This window comes from Dendrobates tinctorius, unplaced genomic scaffold, assembly GCF_039654945.1.
Source record: "Dendrobates tinctorius isolate UK_male_01 unplaced genomic scaffold, ASM3965494v1 ptg000152l, whole genome shotgun sequence".
Classification (NCBI taxonomy): Eukaryota; Metazoa; Chordata; class Amphibia; order Anura; family Dendrobatidae; genus Dendrobates; species Dendrobates tinctorius.
Genome location: NW_027361819.1, coordinates 4,968,007 through 4,994,979, shown reverse-complemented (window position 1 = coordinate 4,994,979; position 26,973 = coordinate 4,968,007). Strand labels below are relative to the sequence as shown.

The following is a 26,973-nucleotide window of genomic DNA, read 5'->3' as shown; positions in this document are numbered from 1 at the left end:
GATCTACTAACCGCCAAGAGCAAGCGACACTACTCTGTCCTCCTTCTCCTGGACCTGTCTTCTGTCTTCGACACCGTGGACAATTCCCTCCTGCTCCAGATTCTCTCATCTCTTGGCACCACAGACTTGGCCCTATCCTGGATCTCATCATACCTAACAGACCGAGGATTCAGTGTCTCCCTCTCTCACACACCACCTCCTCAACTTGCCCCTTGTCTGTCGGTGTTCCTCAAGGCTCAGTTCTAGGACCCCTACTCTTCTCCATCTACACCTTCGGCTTGGGACAGCTCATAGAATCCCACGGTTTGCAGTATCATCTCTACGCTGATGACATGAAAATCTACCTATCTGGACCTGACCTCACCTCCTTATTGACCAAAATCCCACAATGTCTGTCCGCTATCTAAGCTTTCTTCTCTGCTCGCTTTCTAAAACTAAACATGGACAAAACAGAATTCATAAACTTTCCCCCATCTCACTCTACCCCTCCACCAGACCTATCCATCAATGTCAATGGCTGCTCACTTTCCCCAGTCCCGCATGCTCGGTGCCTCGGGGTGATCCTCGACTCTGCCCTCTCTTTCAAGCCACACATCCAAACCCTTGCCTCCTCTTGCCATCTCAAACTCAAAAATATTTCCTGGATCCGTGCATTCCTTGACCATGACACCACAAAAACACTAGTGCACGCCCTTATCATCTCCCGCCTCAGCAACTGCAACCTCCTACTCTCTGGCCTCCCCTCTAGCACTACTCCAATCCGTCCTACATTCTGCTGCCCGACTAATCCACCTGTCTTTCCGTTATTCCCCAGCCTCTCCCCTATGCCAAGCCCTTCACTGGCTTCCTATCGCAAGAGGCTTCAGTTCAAAACCCTATCTATGACACAAAGCCATCCACAGACTGTCTCCTCCATACATCTGCGACATGGTCTCCTGGTACTTAGCCACACGCAACCTTCGATTCTCTCAAGATCTCCTTCTCTACTCTCTTCTTCCCACAACCGCACACAAGACTTCTCCCGTGATTCCCCCATATTCTGGAATTCTCTACCCCAACACATCAGACTCTCGCCTACCATGGAAACCTTCAAAAAGAACCTGAAGACCCACCTCTTCAGACAAGCCTACAACCTGCAGTGATCCTCAGTCTACTGAACCGCCGCACGACCTGCTCTACCCTCTCCTAGCGTATCCTCACCCATCCCCTGTAGACTGTGAGCCCTCGCGGGCAGGGTCCTCTCTCCTTCTGTACTTGTGTGTCCCTTGTCTAACGCATGTTTATTGTACTTGTCTATATTTGCCCCTTTTCACATGTAAAGCGCCATGGAATAAATTGTGCTATAAAAATGTATAATAATAATAATAATAATCTCTATGTCAATCTCATATATTTAGGAGTATTGAAAGGCTGAAGTCACGAAGTTACACACGAGAGGACACCACCTAAATATCCAGCACCCTCAATGACCAAACACGTTTTTGCCGATCATCCAGATGGAAGACGCTTCCGGTAGATCCAATACCATGAACGATTTGACCAAATTTCTTAACCATTGTCTTATTCTGATTGGAGGAATGTGCAACGTTTGCTTTCAGGCTAAACTAATTCTCGTTTCATAATTAATCTCTCGTCAAGTAAATAATTAGATCTGGCAAAAAATTAATTAACTGGATACCTGACGTGTGACGTGAACACGATGACACGAACCAATGTAATTGTCTTCTAGAGCTGTATCAATAAACAGCGAATGAGTGGTCAGAGGAAATCGTTAGATATGGCGCTGAGCCATCACGTGCCGAGCAAGGTGGCAGATACCATGGCTCCAGGTAAAATTTACTAGTCTTGGAGATAGAGGCCACATGTCCTGACAGTGATGAAGGAGGAGTGGAGGGTGTGCCTGCTCTCAGCTCTATAGGTGTGCCCGCTTCATCTATATATTTACATCTGTAATGACAGGTAAATGCATGTAGAAATACATAGTCACATTCGAAGACGCAGCAGCATGGATCTGCTGGTGGCCACGGTCGTCTTCTGCAGTGCAGGTGAGTCCCGGAGCCTACATGGGGTCTGTATATTAGGGGTAAGGGTCAGTCTAAAATATATATATATATATATATATATATATATATATATATGCTATATATATCAATTGCTTGCTTCTCCTTGCTTTCGCGTGATCTTCTGGTCTCACACCACTATGGAAATCTGTAGGACCTCCTGATATTGCAAGCACTATCTTGGGACCGACCATGACAGACAAAAATCCAACTGGAGAGCCCAGCTCTAATGCCGGGCCAAGAACTCCAAAACTGGTAACTCTTGGGAGATGGACAGAAAATTGAAGCTTAGTCCCAGAGTCAACGCATTCCATCAAGATGGTGACAGTTCTCCATTTCGAAGATAAATCTGCCAATATGGTGGTCACAACAGTGATGACAAAGATAAGAACAAACACTAGGGAGGTTAATAGAGAATCACAGTGACCCGCTGTTCGTAATCCTAATAATGAGGCTTTATTTGCCTTCTAATCTTTTCACATCACTGCATTGTAACTTGTTTATAGCCATGTGAAAAGACAGTAACTGCATATTATGTCCACTCTAATGAACAATTATCCCATATTATGGCTTTACTTAGTTATTACAAATTTATACAACCGGCACAAGAATAATTCCAGAGTAACACAGAAAAGGACAAAAATATACTATTATAATAGTACTACTACTATAATACTGCCCCTATGTACAAGAATATAACTACTATAATACTGCCCCCTATGTACAAGAATATATCTACTATAATACTGCCCTTATGTACAAGAATATAACTACTATAATACTGCCCCTATGTACAAGAATATAACTACTATAATGCTGCCCCTATGTACAAGAATATAACTACTATAATACTGCCCCCTAAGTACAAGAATATAACTACTATAATACTGCCCCCTATGTACAAGAATATATCTACTATAATACTGCCCTTATGTACAAGAATATAACTACTATAATACTGCCCCTATGTACAAGAATATAACTACTATAATGCTGCCCCTATGTACAAGAATATAACTACTATAATACTGCCCCCTAAGTACAAGAATATAACTACTATAATACTGCTCCTATGTACAAGAATATAACTATAATACTGCCCCTATGTACAAGAATATAACTACTATAATACTGCTCCTATGTACAAGAATATAACTACTATAATACTGCTCCCTATGTACAAGAATATAACTACTATAATACTGCCCCCTATGTACAAGAATATAACTACTATAATACTGCCCCCTATGTACAAGAATATAACTACTATAATACTGCTCCCTATGTACAAGAATATAACTACTATAATACTGCCGCTATGTACAAGAATATAACTACTATAATACTGCTCCCTATGTACAAGAATATAACTACTATAATACTGCCCCCTAAGTACAAGAATATAACTACTATAATACTGCCCCTATGTACAAGAATATAACTACTATAATACTGCCCCCTATGTACAAGAATATAACTACTATAATACTGCCCTTATGTACAAGAATATAACTACTATAATACTGCCCCTATGTACAAGAATATAACTACAATAATACTGCCCCTAAGTACAAGAATATAACTACTATAATACTGCCCTTATGTACAAGAATATAACTACTATAATACTGCTCCTATGTACAAGAATATAACTACTATAATACTGCCCCTATGTACAAGAATATAACTACTATAATACTGCTCCTATGTACAAGAATATAACTACTATAATACTGCCCCCTATGTACAAGAATATAACTACTATAATACTGCCCCCTATGTACAAGAATATAACTACTATAATACTGCTCCCTAGGTACAAGAATATAACTACTATAATACTGCCGCTATGTACAAGAATATAACTACTATAATACTGCCGCTATGTACAAGAATATAACTACTATAATACTGCTCCTATGTACAAGAATATAACTACTATAATACTGCTCCCTATGTACAAGAATATAACTACTATAATACTGCCGCTAAGTACAAGAAAATAACTACTATAATACTGCTCCCTATGTACAAGAATATAACTACTATAATACTGCCCCTATGTACAAGAATATAACTACTATAATACTGCCCCTATGTACAAGAATATAACTACTATAATACTGCCCCCTATGTACAAGAATATAACCACTATAATACTGCTACCTATGTACAAGAATATAACTACTATAATACTGCCCTATGTGCAGGAATATAACTACTATAATACTGCCCCTATGTACAAGAATATAACTACTATAATACTACCTCCTATGTACAAGAATATAACTACTATAATACTGCCCCCTATGTACAAGAAAATAACTACTATAATACTGCCCCTATGTACAAGAATATGACTATTATAATACTGCTCCTATATACAAAAATATAACTACTATAATACTGCTCCCTATGAACATAACTACTATAATACTGCCCCCTATGTACAAGAATATACTATAATACTGCCCTTATGTACAAGAATATAACTACTATAATACTGCTCCTATGTACAAGAATATAACTACTATAATACTGCCCCTATGTACAAGAATATAACTACTATAATACTGCCCCTAAGTACAAGAATATAACTACTATAATACTGCCCCTATGTACAAGAATATAACTACTATAATACTGCCCTTATGTACAAGAATATAACTACTATAATACTGCTCCTATGTACAAGAATATTACTACTATAATACTGCCCCTATGTACAAGAATATAACTACTATAATACTGCCCTTATGTACAAGAATATAACTACTATAATACTGCTCCTATGTACAAGAATTTAACTACTATAATACTGCCCCTATGTACAAGAATATAACTACTATAATACTGCTCCTATGTACAAGAATATAACTACTATAATACTGCTCCCTATGTACAAGAATATAACTACTATAATACTGCCCCCTATGTACAAGAATATAACTACTATAATACTGCTCCTATGTACAAGAATATAACTACTATAATACTGCTCCCTATGTACAAGAATATAACTACTATAATACTGCTCCCTATGTACAAGAATATAACTACTATAATACTGCCCCTATGTACAAGAATATAACTACTATAATACTGCCCTTATGTACAAGAATATAACTACTATAATACTGCTCCTATGTACAAGAATATAACTACTATAATACTGCCCCTATGTACAAGAATATAACTACTATAATACTGCCCTTATGTACAAGAATATAACTACTATAATACTGCTCCTATGTACAAGAATATAACTACTATAATACTGCCCCTATGTACAAGAATATAACTACTATAATACTGCTCCTATGTACAAGAATATAACTACTATAATACTGCTCCCTATGTACAAGAATATAACTACTATAATACTGCCCCCTATGTACAAGAATATAACTACTATAATACTGCCCCCTATGTACAAGAATATAACTACTATAATACTGCTCCCTATGTACAAGAATATAACTACTATAATACTGCCGCTATGTACAAGAATATAACTACTATAATACTGCCGCTATGTACAAGAATATAACTACTATAATACTGCTCCTATGTACAAGAATATAACTACTATAATACTACTCCCTATGTACAAGAATATAACTACTATAATACTGCCCCTATGTACAAGAATATAACTACTATAATACTGCCCCTATGTACAAGAATATAACTACTATAATACTGCCCCCTATGTACAAGAATATAACCACTATAATACTGCTACCTATGTACAAGAATATAACTACTATAATACTGCCCCTATGTGCAGGAATATAACTACTATAATACTGCTCCTATGTACAAGTTTATAACTACTATAATACTCCCCCTATGTACAAGAATATAACTACTATAATACTACCTCCTATGTACAAGAATATAACTACTATAATACTGCCCCCTATGTACAAGAATATAACTACTATAATACTGCCACTATGTACAAGAATATGACTATTATAATACTGCTCCTATATACAAAAATATAACTACTATAATACTGCTCCCTATGAACATAACTACTATAATACTGCCCCCTATGCACAAGAATATAACTACTATAATACTGCTCCTATGTACAAGAATATAACTACTATAATACTGCTCCCTATGTACAAGAATATAACTACAATAATACTGCCCCTATGTACAAGAATATAACTACTATAATACTGCCCCCTATGTACAAGAATATAACTAACTATAATACTGCTCCTATGTACAAGAATATAACTACTATAATACTGCTCCCTATGTACAAGAATATAACTACAATAATACTGCTATGTACAAGAATATAACTACTATAATACTGCCCCCTATGTACAAGAATATAGCTACTATAATACTGCCCCTATGCACAAGAATATAACTACTATAATACTGCTCCTATGTACAGGAATATAACTACTATAATACTGCCCCTATGTACAAGAATATAACTATTATAATACTGCTCCTATGTACAAGAATATAACTACTATAATACTGCCCCTATGTACAAGAATATAACTACTGTAATACTGCTCCTATGTACAGGAATATAACTACTATAATACTGCTCCTATGTACAAGAATATAACTACTATAATACTGCCCCTATGTACAAGAATATAACTACTATAATACTGCCCCCTATGTACAAGAATATAGCTACTATAATACTGCCCCCTATGCACAAGAATATAACTACTATAATACTGCTCCTATGTACAGGAATATAACTACTATAATACTGCCCCTATGTACAAGAATATAACTATTATAATACTGCTCCTATGTCCAAGAATATAACTACTATAATACTGCCCCTATGTACAAGAATATAACTACTATAATACTGCTCCTATGTACAAAAATATAACTACTATAATACTGCTCCTATGTACAAGAATATAACTACTATAATACTGCTCCTATGTACAAGAATATAACTACTATAATACTGCTCCTATGTACAAGAATATAACTACTATAATACTGCCCCTATGTACAAGAATATAACTACTATAATACTGCTCCCTATGTACAAGAATATAACTACTATAATACTGCCCCCTATGTACAATAATATAACTACTATAATACTGCTCCCTATGTACAAGAATATAACTACTATAATACTGCTCCTATGTACAAGAATATAACTACTATAATACTGCCCCTATGTACAAGAATATAACTACTATAATACTGCCCCCTATGTACAAAAATATAACTCCTATAATACTGCTCCTATGTACAAGAATATAACTACTATAATACCGCTCCTATATACAAGATTATAACTACTATAATACTGCCACCTATGTACAAGAATATAACTACTATAATACTGCTCCCTATGTACAAGAATATAACTACAATAATACTGCTATGTATAAGAATATAACTACTATAATACTGCTCCTATGTACAAGAATATAACTACTATAATACTGCTCCTATGTACAAGAATATCACTACTATAATACTGCTCCTATGTACAAGAATATAACTACTATAATACTGCCCCTATGTACAAGAATATAACTACTATAATACTGCCCCCTATGTACAAAAATATAACTCCTATAATACTGCTCCTATGTACAAGAATATAACTACTATAATACCGCTCCTATATACAAGATTATAACTACTATAATACTGCCACCTATGTACAAGAATATAACTACTATAATACTGCTCCCTATGTACAAGAATATAACTACAATAATACTGCTATGTACAAGAATATAACTACTATAATACTGCCCCCTATGTACAAGAATATAGCTACTATAATACTGCCCCCTATGCACAAGAATATAACTACTATAATACTGCTCCTATGTACAAGAATATAACTACTATAATACTGCCCCTATGTACAAGAATATAACTATTATAATACTGCTCCTATGTACAAGAATATAACTACTATAATACTGCCCCTATGTACAAGAATATAACTACTGTAATACTGCTCCTATGTACAGGAATATAACTACTATAATACTGCTCCTATGTACAAGAATATAACTACTATAATACTGCCCCTATGTACAAGAATATAACTACTATAATACTGCCCCCTATGTACAAGAATATAGCTACTATAATACTGCCCCCTATGCACAAGAATATAACTACTATAATACTGCTCCTATGTACAGGAATATAACTACTATAATACTGCCCTTATATACAAGAATATAACTACTATAATACTGCTCCTATGTACAAGAATATAACTACTATAATACTGCCCCTATGTACAAGAATATAACTACTATAATACTGCCCCTAAGTACAAGAATATAACTACTATAATACTGCCCCTATGTACAAGAATATAACTACTATAATACTGCCCTTATGTACAAGAATATAACTACTATAATACTGCTCCTATGTACAAGAATATAACTACTATAATACTGCCCCTATGTACAAGAATATAACTACTATAATACTGCCCTTATGTACAAGAATATAACTACTATAATACTGCTCCTATGTACAAGAATATAACTACTATAATACTGCCCCTATGTACAAGAATATAACTACTATAATACTGCTCCTATGTACAAGAATATAACTACTATAATACTGCTCCCTATGTACAAGAATATAACTACTATAATACTGCCCCCTATGTACAAGAATATAACTACTATAATACTGCCCCCTATGTACAAGAATATAACTACTATAATACTGCTCCCTATGTACAAGAATATAACTACTATAATACTGCCGCTATGTACAAGAATATAACTACTATAATACTGCCGCTATGTACAAGAATATAACTACTATAATACTGCTCCTATGTACAAGAATATAACTACTATAATACTGCTCCCTATGTACAAGAATATAACTACTATAATACTGCCGCTATGTACAAGAAAATAACTACTATAATACTGCTCCCTATGTACAAGAATATAACTACTATAATACTGCCCCTATGTACAAGAATATAACTACTATAATACTGCCCCTATGTACAAGAATATAACTACTATAATACTGCCCCCTATGTACAAGAATATAACCACTATAATACTGCTACCTATGTACAAGAATATAACTACTATAATACTGCCCCCTATGTACAAGAATATAACTACTATAATACTGCCCTTATGTACAAGAATATAACTACTATAATACTGCCCCTATGTACAAGAATATAACTACAATAATACTGCCCCTAAGTACAAGAATATAACTACTATAATACTGCCCTTATGTACAAGAATATAACTACTATAATACTGCTCCTATGTACAAGAATATAACTACTATAATACTGCCCCTATGTACAAGAATATAACTACTATAATACTGCTCCTATGTACAAGAATATAACTACTATAATACTGCCCCCTATGTACAAGAATATAACTACTATAATACTGCCCCCTATGTACAAGAATATAACTACTATAATACTGCTCCCTAGGTACAAGAATATAACTACTATAATACTGCCGCTATGTACAAGAATATAACTACTATAATACTGCCGCTATGTACAAGAATATAACTACTATAATACTGCTCCTATGTACAAGAATATAACTACTATAATACTGCTCCCTATGTACAATAATATAACTACTATAATACTGCCGCTAAGTACAAGAAAATAACTACTATAATACTGCTCCCTATGTACAAGAATATAACTACTATAATACTGCCCCTATGTACAAGAATATAACTACTATAATACTGCCCCTATGTACAAGAATATAACTACTATAATACTGCCCCCTATGTACAAGAATATAACCACTATAATACTGCTACCTATGTACAAGAATATAACTACTATAATACTGCCCTATGTGCAGGAATATAACTACTATAATACTGCCCCTATGTACAAGAATATAACTACTATAATACTACCTCCTATGTACAAGAATATAACTACTATAATACTGCCCCCTATGTACAAGAAAATAACTACTATAATACTGCCCCTATGTACAAGAATATGACTATTATAATACTGCTCCTATATACAAAAATATAACTACTATAATACTGCTCCCTATGAACATAACTACTATAATACTGCCCCCTATGTACAAGAATATACTATAATACTGCCCTTATGTACAAGAATATAACTACTATAATACTGCTCCTATGTACAAGAATATAACTACTATAATACTGCCCCTATGTACAAGAATATAACTACTATAATACTGCCCCTAAGTACAAGAATATAACTACTATAATACTGCCCCTATGTACAAGAATATAACTACTATAATACTGCCCTTATGTACAAGAATATAACTACTATAATACTGCTCCTATGTACAAGAATATTACTACTATAATACTGCCCCTATGTACAAGAATATAACTACTATAATACTGCCCTTATGTACAAGAATATAACTACTATAATACTGCTCCTATGTACAAGAATTTAACTACTATAATACTGCCCCTATGTACAAGAATATAACTACTATAATACTGCTCCTATGTACAAGAATATAACTACTATAATACTGCTCCCTATGTACAAGAATATAACTACTATAATACTGCCCCCTATGTACAAGAATATAACTACTATAATACTGCTCCCTATGTACAAGAATATAACTACTATAATACTGCCCTTATGTACAAGAATATAACTACTATAATACTGCTCCTATGTACAAGAATATAACTACTATAATACTGCCCCTATGTACAAGAATATAACTACTATAATACTGCCCTTATGTACAAGAATATAACTACTATAATACTGCTCCTATGTACAAGAATATAACTACTATAATACTGCCCCTATGTACAAGAATATAACTACTATAATACTGCTCCTATGTACAAGAATATAACTACTATAATACTGCTCCCTATGTACAAGAATATAACTACTATAATACTGCCCCCTATGTACAAGAATATAACTACTATAATACTGCCCCCTATGTACAAGAATATAACTACTATAATACTGCTCCCTATGTACAAGAATATAACTACTATAATACTGCCGCTATGTACAAGAATATAACTACTATAATACTGCCGCTATGTACAAGAATATAACTACTATAATACTGCTCCTATGTACAAGAATATAACTACTATAATACTACTCCCTATGTACAAGAATATAACTACTATAATACTGCCCCTATGTACAAGAATATAACTACTATAATACTGCCCCTATGTACAAGAATATAACTACTATAATACTGCCCCCTATGTACAAGAATATAACCACTATAATACTGCTACCTATGTACAAGAATATAACTACTATAATACTGCCCCTATGTGCAGGAATATAACTACTATAATACTGCTCCTATGTACAAGTTTATAACTACTATAATACTCCCCCTATGTACAAGAATATAACTACTATAATACTACCTCCTATGTACAAGAATATAACTACTATAATACTGCCCCCTATGTACAAGAATATAACTACTATAATACTGCCACTATGTACAAGAATATGACTATTATAATACTGCTCCTATATACAAAAATATAACTACTATAATACTGCTCCCTATGAACATAACTACTATAATACTGCCCCCTATGCACAAGAATATAACTACTATAATACTGCTCCTATGTACAAGAATATAACTACTATAATACTGCTCCCTATGTACAAGAATATAACTACAATAATACTGCCCCTATGTACAAGAATATAACTACTATAATACTGCCCCCTATGTACAAGAATATAACTAACTATAATACTGCTCCTATGTACAAGAATATAACTACTATAATACTGCTCCCTATGTACAAGAATATAACTACAATAATACTGCTATGTACAAGAATATAACTACTAAAATACTGCCCCCTATGTACAAGAATATAGCTACTATAATACTGCCCCTATGCACAAGAATATAACTACTATAATACTGCTCCTATGTACAGGAATATAACTACTATAATACTGCCCCTATGTACAAGAATATAACTATTATAATACTGCTCCTATGTACAAGAATATAACTACTATAATACTGCCCCTATGTACAAGAATATAACTACTGTAATACTGCTCCTATGTACAGGAATATAACTACTATAATACTGCTCCTATGTACAAGAATATAACTACTATAATACTGCCCCTATGTACAATAATATAACTACTATAATACTGCCCCCTATGTACAAGAATATAGCTACTATAATACTGCCCCCTATGCACAAGAATATAACTACTATAATACTGCTCCTATGTACAGGAATATAACTACTATAATACTGCCCCTATGTACAAGAATATAACTATTATAATACTGCTCCTATGTCCAAGAATATAACTACTATAATACTGCCCCTATGTACAAGAATATAACTACTATAATACTGCTCCTATGTACAAAAATATAACTACTATAATACTGCTCCTATGTACAAGAATATAACTACTATAATACTGCTCCTATGTACAAGAATATAACTACTATAATACTGCTCCTATGTACAAGAATATAACTACTATAATACTGCCCCTATGTACAAGAATATAACTACTATAATACTGCCCCCTATGTACAAGAATATAACTACTATAATACTGCCCCCTATGTACAAGAATATAACTACTATAATACTGCTCCCTATGTACAAGAATATAACTACTATAATACTGCTCCTATGTACAAGAATATAACTACTATAATACTGCCCCTATGTACAAGAATATAACTACTATAATACTGCCCCCTATGTACAAAAATATAACTCCTATAATACTGCTCCTATGTACAAGAATATAACTACTATAATACCGCTCCTATATACAAGATTATAACTACTATAATACTGCCACCTATGTACAAGAATATAACTACTATAATACTGCTCCCTATGTACAAGAATATAACTACAATAATACTGCTATGTATAAGAATATAACTACTATAATACTGCTCCTATGTACAAGAATATAACTACTATAATACTGCTCCTATGTACAAGAATATCACTACTATAATACTGCTCCTATGTACAAGAATATAACTACTATAATACTGCCCCTATGTACAAGAATATAACTACTATAATACTGCCCCCTATGTACAAAAATATAACTCCTATAATACTGCTCCTATGTACAAGAATATAACTACTATAATACCGCTCCTATATACAAGATTATAACTACTATAATACTGCCACCTATGTACAAGAATATAACTACTATAATACTGCTCCCTATGTACAAGAATATAACTACAATAATACTGCTATGTACAAGAATATAACTACTATAATACTGCCCCCTATGTACAAGAATATAGCTACTATAATACTGCCCCCTATGCACAAGAATATAACTACTATAATACTGCTCCTATGTACAGGAATATAACTACTATAATACTGCCCCTATGTACAAGAATATAACTATTATAATACTGCTCCTATGTACAAGAATATAACTACTATAATACTGCCCCTATGTACAAGAATATAACTACTGTAATACTGCTCCTATGTACAGGAATATAACTACTATAATACTGCTCCTATGTACAAGAATATAACTACTATAATACTGCCCCTATGTACAAGAATATAACTACTATAATACTGCCCCCTATGTACAAGAATATAGCTACTATAATACTGCCCCCTATGCACAAGAATATAACTACTATAATACTGCTCCTATGTACAGGAATATAACTACTATAATACTGCCCCTATGTACAAGAATATAACTATTATAATACTGCTCCTATGTCCAAGAATATAACTACTATAATACTGCCCCTATGTACAAGAATATAACTACTATAATACTGCTCCTATGTACAAAAATATAACTACTATAATACTGCTCCTATGTACAAGAATATAACTACTATAATACTGCTCCTATGTACAAGAATATAACTACTATAATACTGCTCCTATGTACAAGAATATAACTACTATAATACTGCCCCTATGTACAAGAATATAACTACTATAATACTGCCCCCTATGTACAAGAATATAACTACTATAATACTGCTCCCTATGTACAAGAATATAACTACTATAATACTGCTCCTATGTACAAGAATATAACTACTATAATACTGCCCCTATGTACAAGAATATAACTACTATAATACTGCCCCCTATGTACAAAAATATAACTCCTATAATACTGCTCCTATGTACAAGAATATAACTACTATAATACCGCTCCTATATACAAGATTATAACTACTATAATACTGCTCCTATGTACAAGAATATAACTACTATAATACTGCTCCTATGTACAAGAATATAACTACTATAATACTGCCCCTATGTACAAGAATATAACTACTATAATACTGCCCCCTATGTACAAGAATATAACTACTATAATACTGCTCCCTATGTACAAGAATATAACTACTATAATACTGCTCCTATGTACAAGAATATAACTACTATAATACTGCCCCTATGTACAAGAATATAACTACTATAATACTGCCCCCTATGTACAAAAATATAACTCCTATAATACTGCTCCTATGTACAAGAATATAACTACTATAATACCGCTCCTATATACAAGATTATAACTACTATAATACTGCCACCTATGTACAAGAATATAACTACTATAATACCGCTCCTATATACAAGATTATAACTACTATAATACTGCCACCTATGTACAAGAATATAACTACTATAATACTGCTCCTATGTACAAGAATATAACTGCTATAATACTGCTCAGGAGGAGTGGTACTGTGCAGGGTATATATGACTTTATTAGTAACACATTGTTGGCACAGTGCCCTTTTACTCTCAGTTTGTGACGTTTCTTAGTTTTCTGTGTTTCTCCATACTCTGGGAGATAATGGCCCCATACCGCCCTCGTATTCCCTCCACCGCCCAGTAGTGCACGTTCTGCGCCCTGTCGCCCACTTTGGTGCCGCCCTCAGTGTGAGACTTGTGCAGACAGGAGTTTCAGTCGCCCGCAGGAATATGGCAGGTCCTGGTGTTTCTGGACTCTTTCCATCGGGGTGTTGTCCTTACAGAAAATAATTATCAGGAATCAGAGCCTTGAGTCACGGCTGCAGAAATCTCCATGATTGGTCCACAAGCATTTTATACTTTCTTCTGTGACATGCTGCTGTGTTGTCACACTCGTTTGGTTGATATTGGTCGGTGTCTATGGCTTTTACATATTTAGTGGGATATAACTGGGTGAGACTGAGACAGTAATCTTTATAGTAGCTAATGTGTCTTGTTGTAGCACCCAGTGCCAGGCAGCTGCTGTAAAGGCTAATAAAATATGTAATGCAAATGAAGGGCACAAAACCAAATACTAAAAATGTAACTGATCTCTGCAACCCAATAATCAGCCGTCAGGTCACACACCGTCCTGTGCTCCATTGTACAGAGGAGATATAGCCCAGCTGGACCGGGGCAAGACATAGACAATCAGTAGAAATCTGTCCAGGTCTCTCCTGGCAGTGACCGGTCGCGGTCCTGCAATACTTGTGAGCGTGCATACACTTTATAATGTGCAGAGGAATTATTATTATGCTTAAAGGATAAATGTAATAAAAAGAATGACTGGTGTCGACCCTGCAGAGAACGCGTGTGACCTGACGCTGGAGGAGAACACTGGTTTTATTACAAACGGGGAAATATTATTTTGCATAACCCTGATCTGTCTCCACACAGTGCTGCAGTCCGGACCAGGCGAAGCAGCAGGTAAGAGAAATGACTCTGAATCATAGCTGGTTCCAGGGCCCCAACATCTAAGGTGTCATTTATAGTGCTAGTGTGGAGTAGAAGAGCCAATAGGGCCCCCTAACACCAGGGTTAGGGTGCTGCAGCGGCCTCTGCACCCCTGATGGGATAAGGTGCCTCTGCTACCTCTACACCCCTGATGGGGTAAGTGTGATGGTGTGATAGGCTATGGGGATATCATTTTGTGTATATTTCTATTTCACTTATTTTCAGAGTGTTTTTCTTGTATGTCTATAGCCTGACTGTATCTGTCTCTTGATGACCCCCTGTAGTTCTTTAATCCCCAAGGCTCCTTTGTTCTCCTCTGGGAGGCCTGGAAACTGCCCCACCCTGTTTGACTACCCCTGGACACAAGGAAGGGGGTGGGGAGGACAGAAGCTGGTCAAGTCAGTTCCTGTGTGGAGAGGAATGTGTAAAGACTGCACTTCAGAGAGAAGGACCCATTTTATCCTCTGGTGCTAGAGTTTTGGACTCTCATCTCCCTGGACATTTTATCCTGTTACTGGACTACATTCTTGTTCTGGACTATTGTATCCTCAGTGTGGTGGATTGTTTATGGACCTTCTAATTTTGCCTGTAATAAAGGTCTTGGGATTGTTCACCCTTCCCTCGCTCTGTTGATTGTGTGGTATCGGAGAAGGACCCCGTGACAGTAAGGTGCGGCTGCTTCCTCTGCACCCCTGATGGGATAAGGTGCAGCTGCTACCTCTGTGCCCCTGATGGGATAAGGTGCAGTCGCTACCTCTGCACCTCAGATGGGATAAGGTGTAGCTGCTACCTCTGCACCACTGATGGGGTAAGGTGCAGCTGCTTCCTCTGCACCCCTGATGGGATAAGGTGCAGCTGCTACCTCTGCACCACTGATGGGATAAGGTGCAGTCGCTACCTCTGCACCTCAGATGGGATAAGGTGCAGCTGCTACCTCTGCACCACTGATGGGGTAAGGTGCGGCTGCTTCCTCTGCACCCCTGATGGGGTAAGGTGCAGCTGCTACCTCTGCACCACTGATGGGATAAGGTGCGGCTGCTACCTCTGCACCCCTGATGGGATAAGGTGCAGCTGCTACCTCTGCACCCCTGATGGGATAAGGTGCAGCTGCTACCTCTGCACCCTTGATGGGGTAAGGTGCAGCTGCTTCCTCTGCACCCCTGTTGAGGTAAGGTGCGGCTGCTACCTCTGCACCACTGATGGGATAAGGTGCAGTCGCTACCTCTGCACCTCAGATGGGATAAGGTGTAGCTGCTACCTCTGCACCACTGATGGGGTAAGGTGCAGCTGCTACTTCTGCACCACTGATGGGATAAGGTGCGGCTGCTACCTCTGCACCCCTGATGGGGTAAGGTGCAGCTGCTACCTCTGCACCCCTGATGGGGTAAGGTGCAGTCGCTACCTCTGCACCTCAGATGGGATAAGGTGTAGCTGCTACCTCTGCACCCCTGATGGGGTAAGGTGCAGCTGCTTCTTCTGCACCCCTGATGGGGTAAGGTGCAGCTGCTACCTCTGCACCACTGATGGGATAAGGTGCGGCTGCTACCTCTGCACCCCTGATGGGGTAAGGTGCAGCTGCTACCTCTGCACCCCTGATGGGGTAAGGTGCAGTCGCTACCTCTGCACCTCAGATGGGATAAGGTGTAGCTGCTACCTCTGCACCCCTGATGGGGTTAGGTGCAGCTGCTACTTCTGCACCACTGATGGGATAAGGTGCGGCTGCTACCTCTGCACCCCTGATGGGGTAAGGTGCAGCTGCTACCTCTGCACCCCTGATGGGGTAAGGTGCAGCTGCTACCTCTGCACCCCTGATGGGGTAAGGTGCAGCTGCTTCCTCTGCACCCTTGATGGGATAAGGTGCAGTCGCTACCTCTGCACCTCAGATGGGATAAGGTGTAGCTGCTACCTCTGCACCACTGATGGGGTAAGGTGCAGCTGCTTCCTCTGCACCCCTGATGGGGTAAGGTGCAGCTGCTACCTCTGCACCACTGATGGGGTAAGGTGCAGCTGCTTCCTCTGCACCCCTGATGGGGTAAGGTGCAGCTGCTACCTCTGCACCCCTGATGGGGTAAGGTGCGGCTGCTACCTCTGCACCACTGATGGGATAAGGTGCAGTCGCTACCTCTGCACCACTGATGGGGTAAGGTGCAGCTGCTTCTTCTGCACCCCTGATGGGGTAAGGTGCAGCTGCTACCTCTGCACCACTGATGGGATAAGGTGCGGCTGCTACCTCTGCACCCCTGATGGGATAAGGTGCAGCTGCTACCTCTGCACCACTGATGGGGTAAGGTGCAGCTGCTTCCTCTGCACCCCTGATGGGATAAGGTGCAGCTGCTACCTCTGCACCACTGATGGGATAAGGTGCAGTCGCTACCTCTGCACCTCAGATGGGATAAGGTGTAGCTGCTACCTCTGCACCCCTGATGGGATAAGGTGCGGCTGCTACTTATGCACCCCTGATGGGGTAAGGTGCGTCTACTACCTCTGCGCCCCTGATGGGGTAAGGTGCGGTTGCTACCTCTGCGCCCCTGATGGGGATAAGGTGCTGCTGCTACCTCTGCACCACTGATGGGGTAAGGTGCAGCTGCTTCCTCTGCACCCCTGATGGGGTAAGGTGCAGCTGCTTCCTCTGCACCCCTGATGGGGTAAGGTGTAGCTGCTACCTCTGCACCACTGATGGGGTAAGGTGCAGCTGCTTCCTCTGCACCCCTCTTGGGGTAAGGTGCGGCTGCTACTTATGCACCCCTGATGGGGTAAGGTGCGTCTACTACCTCTGCGCCCCTGATGGGGTAAGGTGCAGTTGCTACCTCTGCGCCCCTGATGGGGTAAGGTGCTGGTGCTGCTACCTCTGCACCCCTGATGGGGTAAGATTCAGTTACTATTGCTGCACCCCTGATTGGTTGCTACTACTGCACCTACTAGTTTCCCAGGACTTCTCCTAGGATCAGTGATTGGTGAGGGTTTGATCTCCGATAACCACATGAATCGGCACAAAAGCACATTATAAAGGACATAAGATACAGAAAAGTGTCTTCTGTCCTCCTTGTCGTCCTGCGACCTCACTGATTAAACATTGCTAATCCTGACAATATGCCGGCAATATTCGGGTGCCGGTGAATCCCTTTTGAAGCTTATTTATTCAGGACAATGGAGACATATGAATAGTGACAACCATTGTTATAAGACAGAAGTGTTCTCAGAGCAGTTGTCGCTTCCCCACCCGTCCCCCGCTCTACTCGCGGACTCATACACTTCACAATCTATAGTACATCTCCATTGTATCCGCTCTTCTCTGTAGTGTCCATTTGTATTGCAGTCTGTGGAAAGCAGGGATTGCGCTCCAGGATCTACGGTGGAACCGATGCAGCCCCGGGGGAATGGCCATGGCATGCCAGCCTGAGTTTCGATGGGAAGCCAGAGTGTGCGGGAAACCTGATCTCTGGGAAATGGATCCTCACAGCTGCTCACTGCTTCGGCAAGTAAGTGTAATGCAATGGACCCTGAATAAGCACCAGACCTGATGATTTGATAGCGAGGACCAGACACACGGTCCCCATGTGGATCCTTTGGCCAATGTCATTACGAGTGGGTACTTTGTTCTTTGAAGTTGACTTTCTTCTTTACTTTTAGCAAATCCACAGATGTTAAAAGGGACCCGACATTATGGAGAGTGCACCTGGGCTTCACCAAAATAGGATATACCCCAGAGGAAGGCACAGCTGTCACTATTGTGCCATCTAGGATCGTGGTGCATGGTGGTTACACCAACTATGTCCAAGGACATGACATCGCCCTCATGGAACTGTCCCAACCTGTAAATTTGACAAGGTTTATTTCTCCTGTTTGCCTGCCTGAGAGCACCCACCGATTCAATTTTCGCAGCACATGCTATGCAATCGGCCTCAAGGATGTTCTAGAAGACGGTTAGTAGATTTACATGTGGTGGGAATGGAGGCGAAGACCATAGCTTTGATCAGTCTTCCAACATTGCCAATCATAGACCTTTGCCTGACTCCTCATCATTTTCCACAGTTCCCCTGGAAAGCGAGAGGTCACTGAAGAAAATTGCCCAAACACTGATAGGTTGGAGAACATGTAATTGTATCTACAACACTCACATAAGACCAGACGTGTTCCAACCTGCAAAGCCCGGCATGTTGTGTATAGTGGACCCTTATGGAAAGAAAGGTCCTTGTCAGGTAACGATGGACAACTGAGAACTCTGGTCTTCCTGGTAAGTTGGGGGAGAATCCTCTATTTTCATCCATCTCATGTCCTGTATGTCTTAGGGAGACTCAGGGGGTCCTGTGGTCTGCAATGAAGATGGTGTTTGGTTCCTTGCCGGAGTCATTAGCTTTTCTGAAGGTTGTCACTTAAAAGACAATCCCACCATTCTCACCTCTGCATCCTTCTACCAAGACTGGATCCAGCAGTGGACGGACTCTTCTGTTACCTTCTCCCCTCAGTTCATTAATGTCACTGATGATGTGGATAACGACACCTGCAAGGACCTTCTCAGCAATCTGACCTCAGGTAACCTCTACGATAGGACATACTTCATGGCTCATCAAGGTCTAGGCTTTAAGCAATGTACATATAGAGGTAGAAAACTGTAATGTCATTAAACAGAGAAGGTCATCAATGTAGACCAGAAAAATCCCCTCATTAGAAGAGTATTACAGGTTGGTGGGGTGAATATTAGGATATATGGAAGTGATGTCATCAGGGCCATAGGGAAGGAATGGAGAGATGCATCACTTCTTGGCTCTCCCAGATTGAAGGTTATAGAAGTTGACTTCTCACTGGTTCATTGTCCAAATAATCTTTACGACATTGACTTTGTTTTGTGTGGGCGAGATTGATAAACTTTCCATCTAAAACTTCAATGATTTTTCTCAAGGTTGTGGATTTTCGAACGTTGACACTTCAGGCTCAGTAAGTCCTGGACCGTGGCCATGGCAAGTGGACCTGTGGAAAGATGATCGAAGGGTCTGTGGAGGGGCTCTGATCTCCACCAAATGGGTTATAACGGCGGCAAAATGCTTTGTTGGGTGAGACAATCGTCAATGATCAGACGGGGTTAAGGGTAGATGTAATTAAAGGGATAAACAAGGGGAAAATGACTAGAAAAGGCTGATTTATGGGAAATGATTGGGTTCTAGTAAAACATTGTGGAAATTGAAAATATAAGAGTAGAAATAAAGAAAGTGATATAGTAGCCGGGGAAACAAAAGAAAGATTACAAGGAAGTCATACTGTAGAATGGTTGTGGCCATGTTTGGGTCTTCACTCTGTCTTGCTCTTGTGTCCGTGTCTTCTCTTCGGACGTAAGCCCGGACTCTTCGGACTTCCCTTTGGACTGGTCGGTAACTGTAGCCTCCAGGACACAAGATATGAGGCACTTTGCTGTAGAGAAGATCAGTATTCATGGGTCTTACATCACTCCAGAACAGGGATACAATGTGGCCCTCGTCCGGCTCAACATGCCGCCACCTTTAGGAACCTACGCCGGGCCGATCTGCGTTCCCTACTCTTCCCATAAGATTCCACATAACTCATCCTGTTGGCTCATTGGCAATGACGGTAATCATCCCGGTCAGATTCTCCAGTTGTTTTGTCTTATAGGGAGGAATTAGCACTCAAATCCCAAATTTTACCTCTGATTGGTTTGCTTTTCCACCCTTCAGTTCAGCCTTCCCGAGGAGTCAAAATGGATCTGGTTGGCCCAAACCAATGCAACTGCATCTACAGTCAATCAAACTCTGACAACCCCAGTGTCTCCATACTGCCCGGTATGATATGTGCCACCAGGCAGGAGGCTATGGGCAAGTGTCTGGTAAGTGTGGCTTTGGGGTTTAATAATATTATGAACTCATTGTAGCACCTCTAGTGGCAGGAGGAATGAAATCCATCTTCCAATCATAGAGCCATCATTCTACCAAAAACCTGACCTAATGCTTGTGAAAATTGCGATAACTCCAGTGTCTACTGCTTGTAATCCCAGCGTGTAAGGTGCAGGGAAGAAACACACCAGTGAACATCCCCTTTAAGTCTTTACTGAACTTGACCCCTCAAACTACCATCATCCAATATAGACTGATTATCAGCATTAAATACTGTATGTATAAAATACAAAAAATGATTCTTTGTAATTAGCCATTTATCTAAGCACAATGAGAGCGCCCTCAGTGGCTAGTGAGAGTCATTGCACCACCGTGATCATTGTCAGCAGTGGTAGGGCGAAATCATTTTCCTTGACTTTCTTTACAGATTGATTCTGGGGGGCCACTGGCCTGTAAGGAGAATGACACATGGTTTCTGATTGGGGTGCAGAGCTTTGGGGGCGGTTGTGGAACTTCATTCCCCGAGGTGTTCACTGACCTCACGCACTATGAAAGTTGGATATTACAGGAGACACGAGACGCCTTCTTCCGCTTACAGCCAAAAACTCAGCCTGCAGAGTTGGACACTGACAGGTGCTCAATCAACAGCCCAAGAGGTAATGAGCATGCAGACCTATCATAGACAGTACGTGACCTATGTGAGACCCCATAACATAGATCTCAGATCATGCAACGAGGTCCCAAGCTGGTGACAGCACGGCTTTCAGAGTATAAGTGATGACATCACTGTTGTCCATTTATAAATGATGACATCACTACCCTACAGCTTTCAGTGATGTCGACACCACCCTCCAGCTATTAGTGATGACTTCACTGCTGTCTAACAATAAGTGATGACATCACTACCCTACAGCTTTCAGTGATATAGACACCACCCTCCAGCTATTAGTGATGACATCACTGCTGTCTAACAATAAGTGATGACATCACTACCCTACAGCTTTCAGTGATGTCGACACCACCCTCCAGCTATTAGTGATGACATCACTGCTGTGTAACAATAAGTGATGACATCACTACCCTACAGCTTTCAGTGATGTCGACACCACCCTCCAGCTATTAGTGATGACATCACTGCTGTCTAACAATAAGTGATGACATCACTACCCTACAGATTTCAGTGATGTCAACACCACCCTCCAGCTATTAGTGATGACATCACTGCTGTCTAACAATAAGTGATGACATCACTACCCTACAGCTTTCAGTGATGTTGACACCACCCTCCAGCTATTAGACAGCAGTGATGTCATCACTAACAATAAGTGATGACATCACTACCCTACAGCTTTCAGTGATGTCGACACCACCCTCCAGCTATTAGTGATGACATCACTGCTCTCTACCTATAAGTGATGACATCACTAAGCCTCCAGTATAATTGTGTATCGCAGGTTGCGGGCTCTCAATAATTTCCCCAGGGTCTATTGGTGACGCCACAGACAAGACGTGGCCATGGCAGGTCAGTCTACAGCTGTACGAATCCCATGTCTGCTCCGGTGTCCTGATTGCTGAAACTTGGTTCCTCATTGCTGCACACTGTATACCAAGGTATTACGGCAGAGATGGTTATATTTGGGCTGTTTCTACATGGTGCCATCCTGGTGCTCACACATGACTTGTCTCTGTAGGTATACCTCCATCAATGAGTACAAGGCATCACTGTCCACTCAACTACTGAATGGGCCCAATCTCCAACGGGTGACACGGAAGATCAAGAAGGTGGTGCCCCACCCTAGATACAACACAAAGACTGGAGAAAATGACCTGGCTCTGGTGGAGATATTCTACGGAATCACTTTCTCTGATTACATCCTGCCCATTTGCCTTCCCCATGACCGGTCTCTACTTCCTTCCAGTAGATGTTGGGTCACTGGCTGGGGAAAGCTGTACCCATCAGGTAGCACACTTACTCTGAAGGACATAGTAGCAGTAAATATAATGGGTGTCCTTCATGAGGTGCCTAGACTTGGACACGTTTGCGGCTTACATAGTAGATTTTAATAGTGATTTCACTGAACAATAATGACAATATTGATTTATCAACCCAATGTGAACTGCTTGTTGGGGGGCAGTTTGTTGTACATGGGCCCTTGTGTGACAGACACAATAGGTACCCTTAGCTTGTAGAGCATGTACATCCATATTTTAATGGGCCTTCAAGCTTATTCCTAGATTTCCCTGGTCCTGACGCCAGAGTAGACTAAACCCATCTCAAGCCACAGGAGACAACATAGACATTTCACATGTTCTTGGTGCAGATCGGTGGGTTACTTATAGATATTGCAACCATAATACAGATTTTAACAAGGTCAGCTTCCATGGTTCATCTCCAGTCATGCCTGGACATATCTTATAGCGTTTGGGGCTGATGACAGACCCCATTGCCAGTCCACTGTACCTCCAGGATAGTTATTCCTAGGCTACATGTCCTTTACTTATCCATTTGCTTCTCTTCTCCAGATATTATCTCATCCTCTCCATCTCTGAGACATCTAGAAGTCTCTCTGTTGGAAGCCAATAACTGTGGAGCTCAAGGAGACATCACAGAGAGCGATGGACGATTGTGTGCAGCAGCTCATAGAAACAACGCATTTACTTGTCTGGTATGTACATAAGAAGATGAGGGAGTTAATGGAAACGGGAATCAGAAGTCCTAAAAACTTATGGCCATTGTCCTTCAAATATATTGCCCACAGATGGATTCCAGTGCTCCGCTTGTATGTCAGCCCAAGTCTGGAGGTCCCTGGTTTTTGCACGGCATGTTCAGCCAAAGTTCTCCACCCAAGAAGAATTCATGCCCAGGTAACTTTACCGCAGTGGTGCCCAACTTGTCCTGGATCCAAGAGGTGGTTCCCAAGAAAGACCTCAGCTACTTGGAAAGTAATAAGACGATTCCTGATGCAGGACGTAATGACTCTGTGCCCTCAGCCAATACAACACCTGTCCCACCACTTCAGCCTACAACAACACTGATATCACACACTGCTAACAACACCCACACCGGATCCTGTCCTGGACCCGTCACTAAGGATGGAGTCTCTTGTGCCGGACACACAACAACCACCCCCAACAATATAAGTTTCATCACTAAAGATGGGAACCGACACATAAACTCAACTGGACCCTCACCAAAAACTGACTCCGGTGTGGGAGCTTTGTGGTGGAACTGGTCTGCACATTGTCTTCTACTTTTCCTGAGCCTTGGTCTCTATGACTGAGGACTTTCAAATCCCGGGAGTCATGCAGTTGACTTGTGAGCCTCCTGAGCAGCAGGAGTACCGCAGCTTCCTTGTGAAGAGTCACCACTACCATCCATATTGTATGGAAAGTAGAACCACCAAGATGAAGCTGCAGTGCAGTCACCTATATCAATGTTTAGACTATTCTAAGGATGACGTGTACATACCGTAAAAGTGATCACAGGAAGTTCTATCTGCTATACATGGGACTGCTTCTCTATGTGACACAGACTTGTCTAATCCCCTCCCACTTATGGATATAAAACATACAAGAACAGCATCTTTACCTTGTGCTGGGAGGGGGCTCTGCATGCAGGGCAGATACAGGTGTGGTGTGTGTTTTTCAGGCAACATGCGCTATGCTGATACTGGCTGGCAAAGCCCAGGATGGGAGGGGTGTTCACCTCTGGTCACTTCCATTTCTCTTTCCTAGAAGGAGAGCTGCGGTTATATGTTATTAAGCATACCAGTCTTTCTGGAACTACAAGTGCCAGGATTTCCTGTTCATATTTCATTCATTTAATTACTGTGAAAACAAAATCTAGCAATATGTGTAGAATTTCAATTAAAAAAAAAATAAATTCTGTTATATGAATATTTTTTTGGTCTTTTACTTACAATGACAGGAGTTATTATTCCAAATAATGCTCCTAAAATTTTGATTTATTATCCCATTGTCTCAGAAAATTGAACTAATATCCCTGAGAAAGAGACTTATCATCTTAGAGAACTCTAATTTCATAGAACAGACTTATCATCTCAGAGATCTCACCTATTAGCTCGTAGATCAGACTTATTATCTCATCTAACTCACCTGTTATCTCATCGATCAGACTTACAGTGCCTTGAAAAAGTATTCGGCCCCCTGGAACTTTTCAACCTTTTCCCATATATCATGCTTCACACATAAAGATACCAAATGTAAATTTTTGGTGAAGAATCAACACCAAGTGGGACACAATTGTGAAGTTGAACGATATTTATTGGTTATTTTACATTTTTGAGGAAATGTAAAAACTGAAAAGTGGAGCGTGCAATATTATTCGGCCCCTTTACATTCAGTGCAGCAAACTCACTCCAGAAGTTCATTGTGGATCTCTGAATGATCCAATGTTGTCCTAAATGACTAATGATGATCAATATAATCCACCTGTGTGTAATCAAGTCTCCGTATAAATGCCCCTGCTCTGTGATAGTCTCAGGATTCTGTCTGAAGAACAGAGAGCATCATGAAGACCAAGGAACACAACAGGCAGGTCCGTGATACTGTTGTGGAGACGTTTAAAGCAGGATTTGGATGCAAAATGATTTCCAAAACTTTAAACATCCCAAGGAGCACTGTGCAAGCGATCATATTGAAATGGAGGGAGGATCATCCCACTGCAAATCTACCAAGACCCGGCCATCCCTCTAAACTTTCATCTCAAACAAGGAGAAGACTGATCAGAGATGCAGCCAAGAGGCCCATGATCACTCTGGACGAACTGCAGAGATCTACAGCTGAGGTGGGACAGTCTGTCCATAGGACAGCAATCAGTCGTACACTGCACAAATCTGGCCTTTATGGAAGAGTGGCAAGAAGAAAGCCATTTCTCAAAGATATCCATAAAAAGTGTTGTTTAAAGTTTGCAACAAGCCACCTGGGAGACACCAAACATGTGGAAGAAGGTGCTCTGGTCAGATGAAACCAAAATTGAACTTTTTGGAAACAGAGCCAAACGATATGTTTAGCGTAAAGGTGACACAGCTCACCACCCTGAACGCACCATCCCCACTGTCAGACATGGTGGTGGCAGCATCATGGTTTGGGCCTGCTTTTCTTCAGCAGGGACAGGGAAGATGGTTAAACTTGATGGGAAGATGGATGGAGCCAAATACAGGACCATTCTAGAAGAAAACCTGTTGGAGTCTGCAAAAGACCTGAGACTGGGACGGAGATTTGTCTTCCAACAAGACAATGATCCCAAA

General features: G+C 39.7%; 1 protein-coding gene across 1 annotated transcript; it reads left to right on the top strand.

Annotated features, from left to right (window-relative positions):
* Positions 1–1,940: 1,940 nt before the first annotated feature.
* LOC141050802 (serine protease 53-like) lies at positions 1,941–25,600 on the top strand. The gene is made up of 14 exons (XM_073547462.1): positions 1,941–2,045; positions 15,804–15,833; positions 19,177–19,339; positions 19,491–19,783; positions 19,893–20,059; positions 20,150–20,393; positions 20,761–20,911; positions 21,193–21,443; positions 21,548–21,696; positions 22,131–22,359; positions 23,158–23,314; positions 23,395–23,663; positions 24,227–24,369; positions 24,463–25,600. Exons 1-14 carry the CDS (start codon positions 1,964–1,966, stop codon positions 24,982–24,984), a joined length of 2,850 nt encoding a protein of 949 aa, XP_073403563.1. The 5' UTR covers positions 1,941–1,963; the 3' UTR covers positions 24,985–25,600.
* Positions 25,601–26,973: the final 1,373 nt, after the last annotated feature.

Excerpts from the sequence above, each read along its gene's own strand:
- LOC141050802 (XM_073547462.1), top strand. The coding sequence starts at position 1,964 with ATGCATGTAGAAATACATAGTCACATTCGAAGACGCAGCAGCATGGAT. Across the intron at positions 15,834-19,176 it reads CGGACCAGGCGAAGCAGCAG|TCTGTGGAAAGCAGGGATTG; the intron begins GTAAGAGAAATG and ends TTTGTATTGCAG. Across the intron at positions 19,784-19,892 it reads CAAGGATGTTCTAGAAGACG|TTCCCCTGGAAAGCGAGAGG; the intron begins GTTAGTAGATTT and ends CATTTTCCACAG.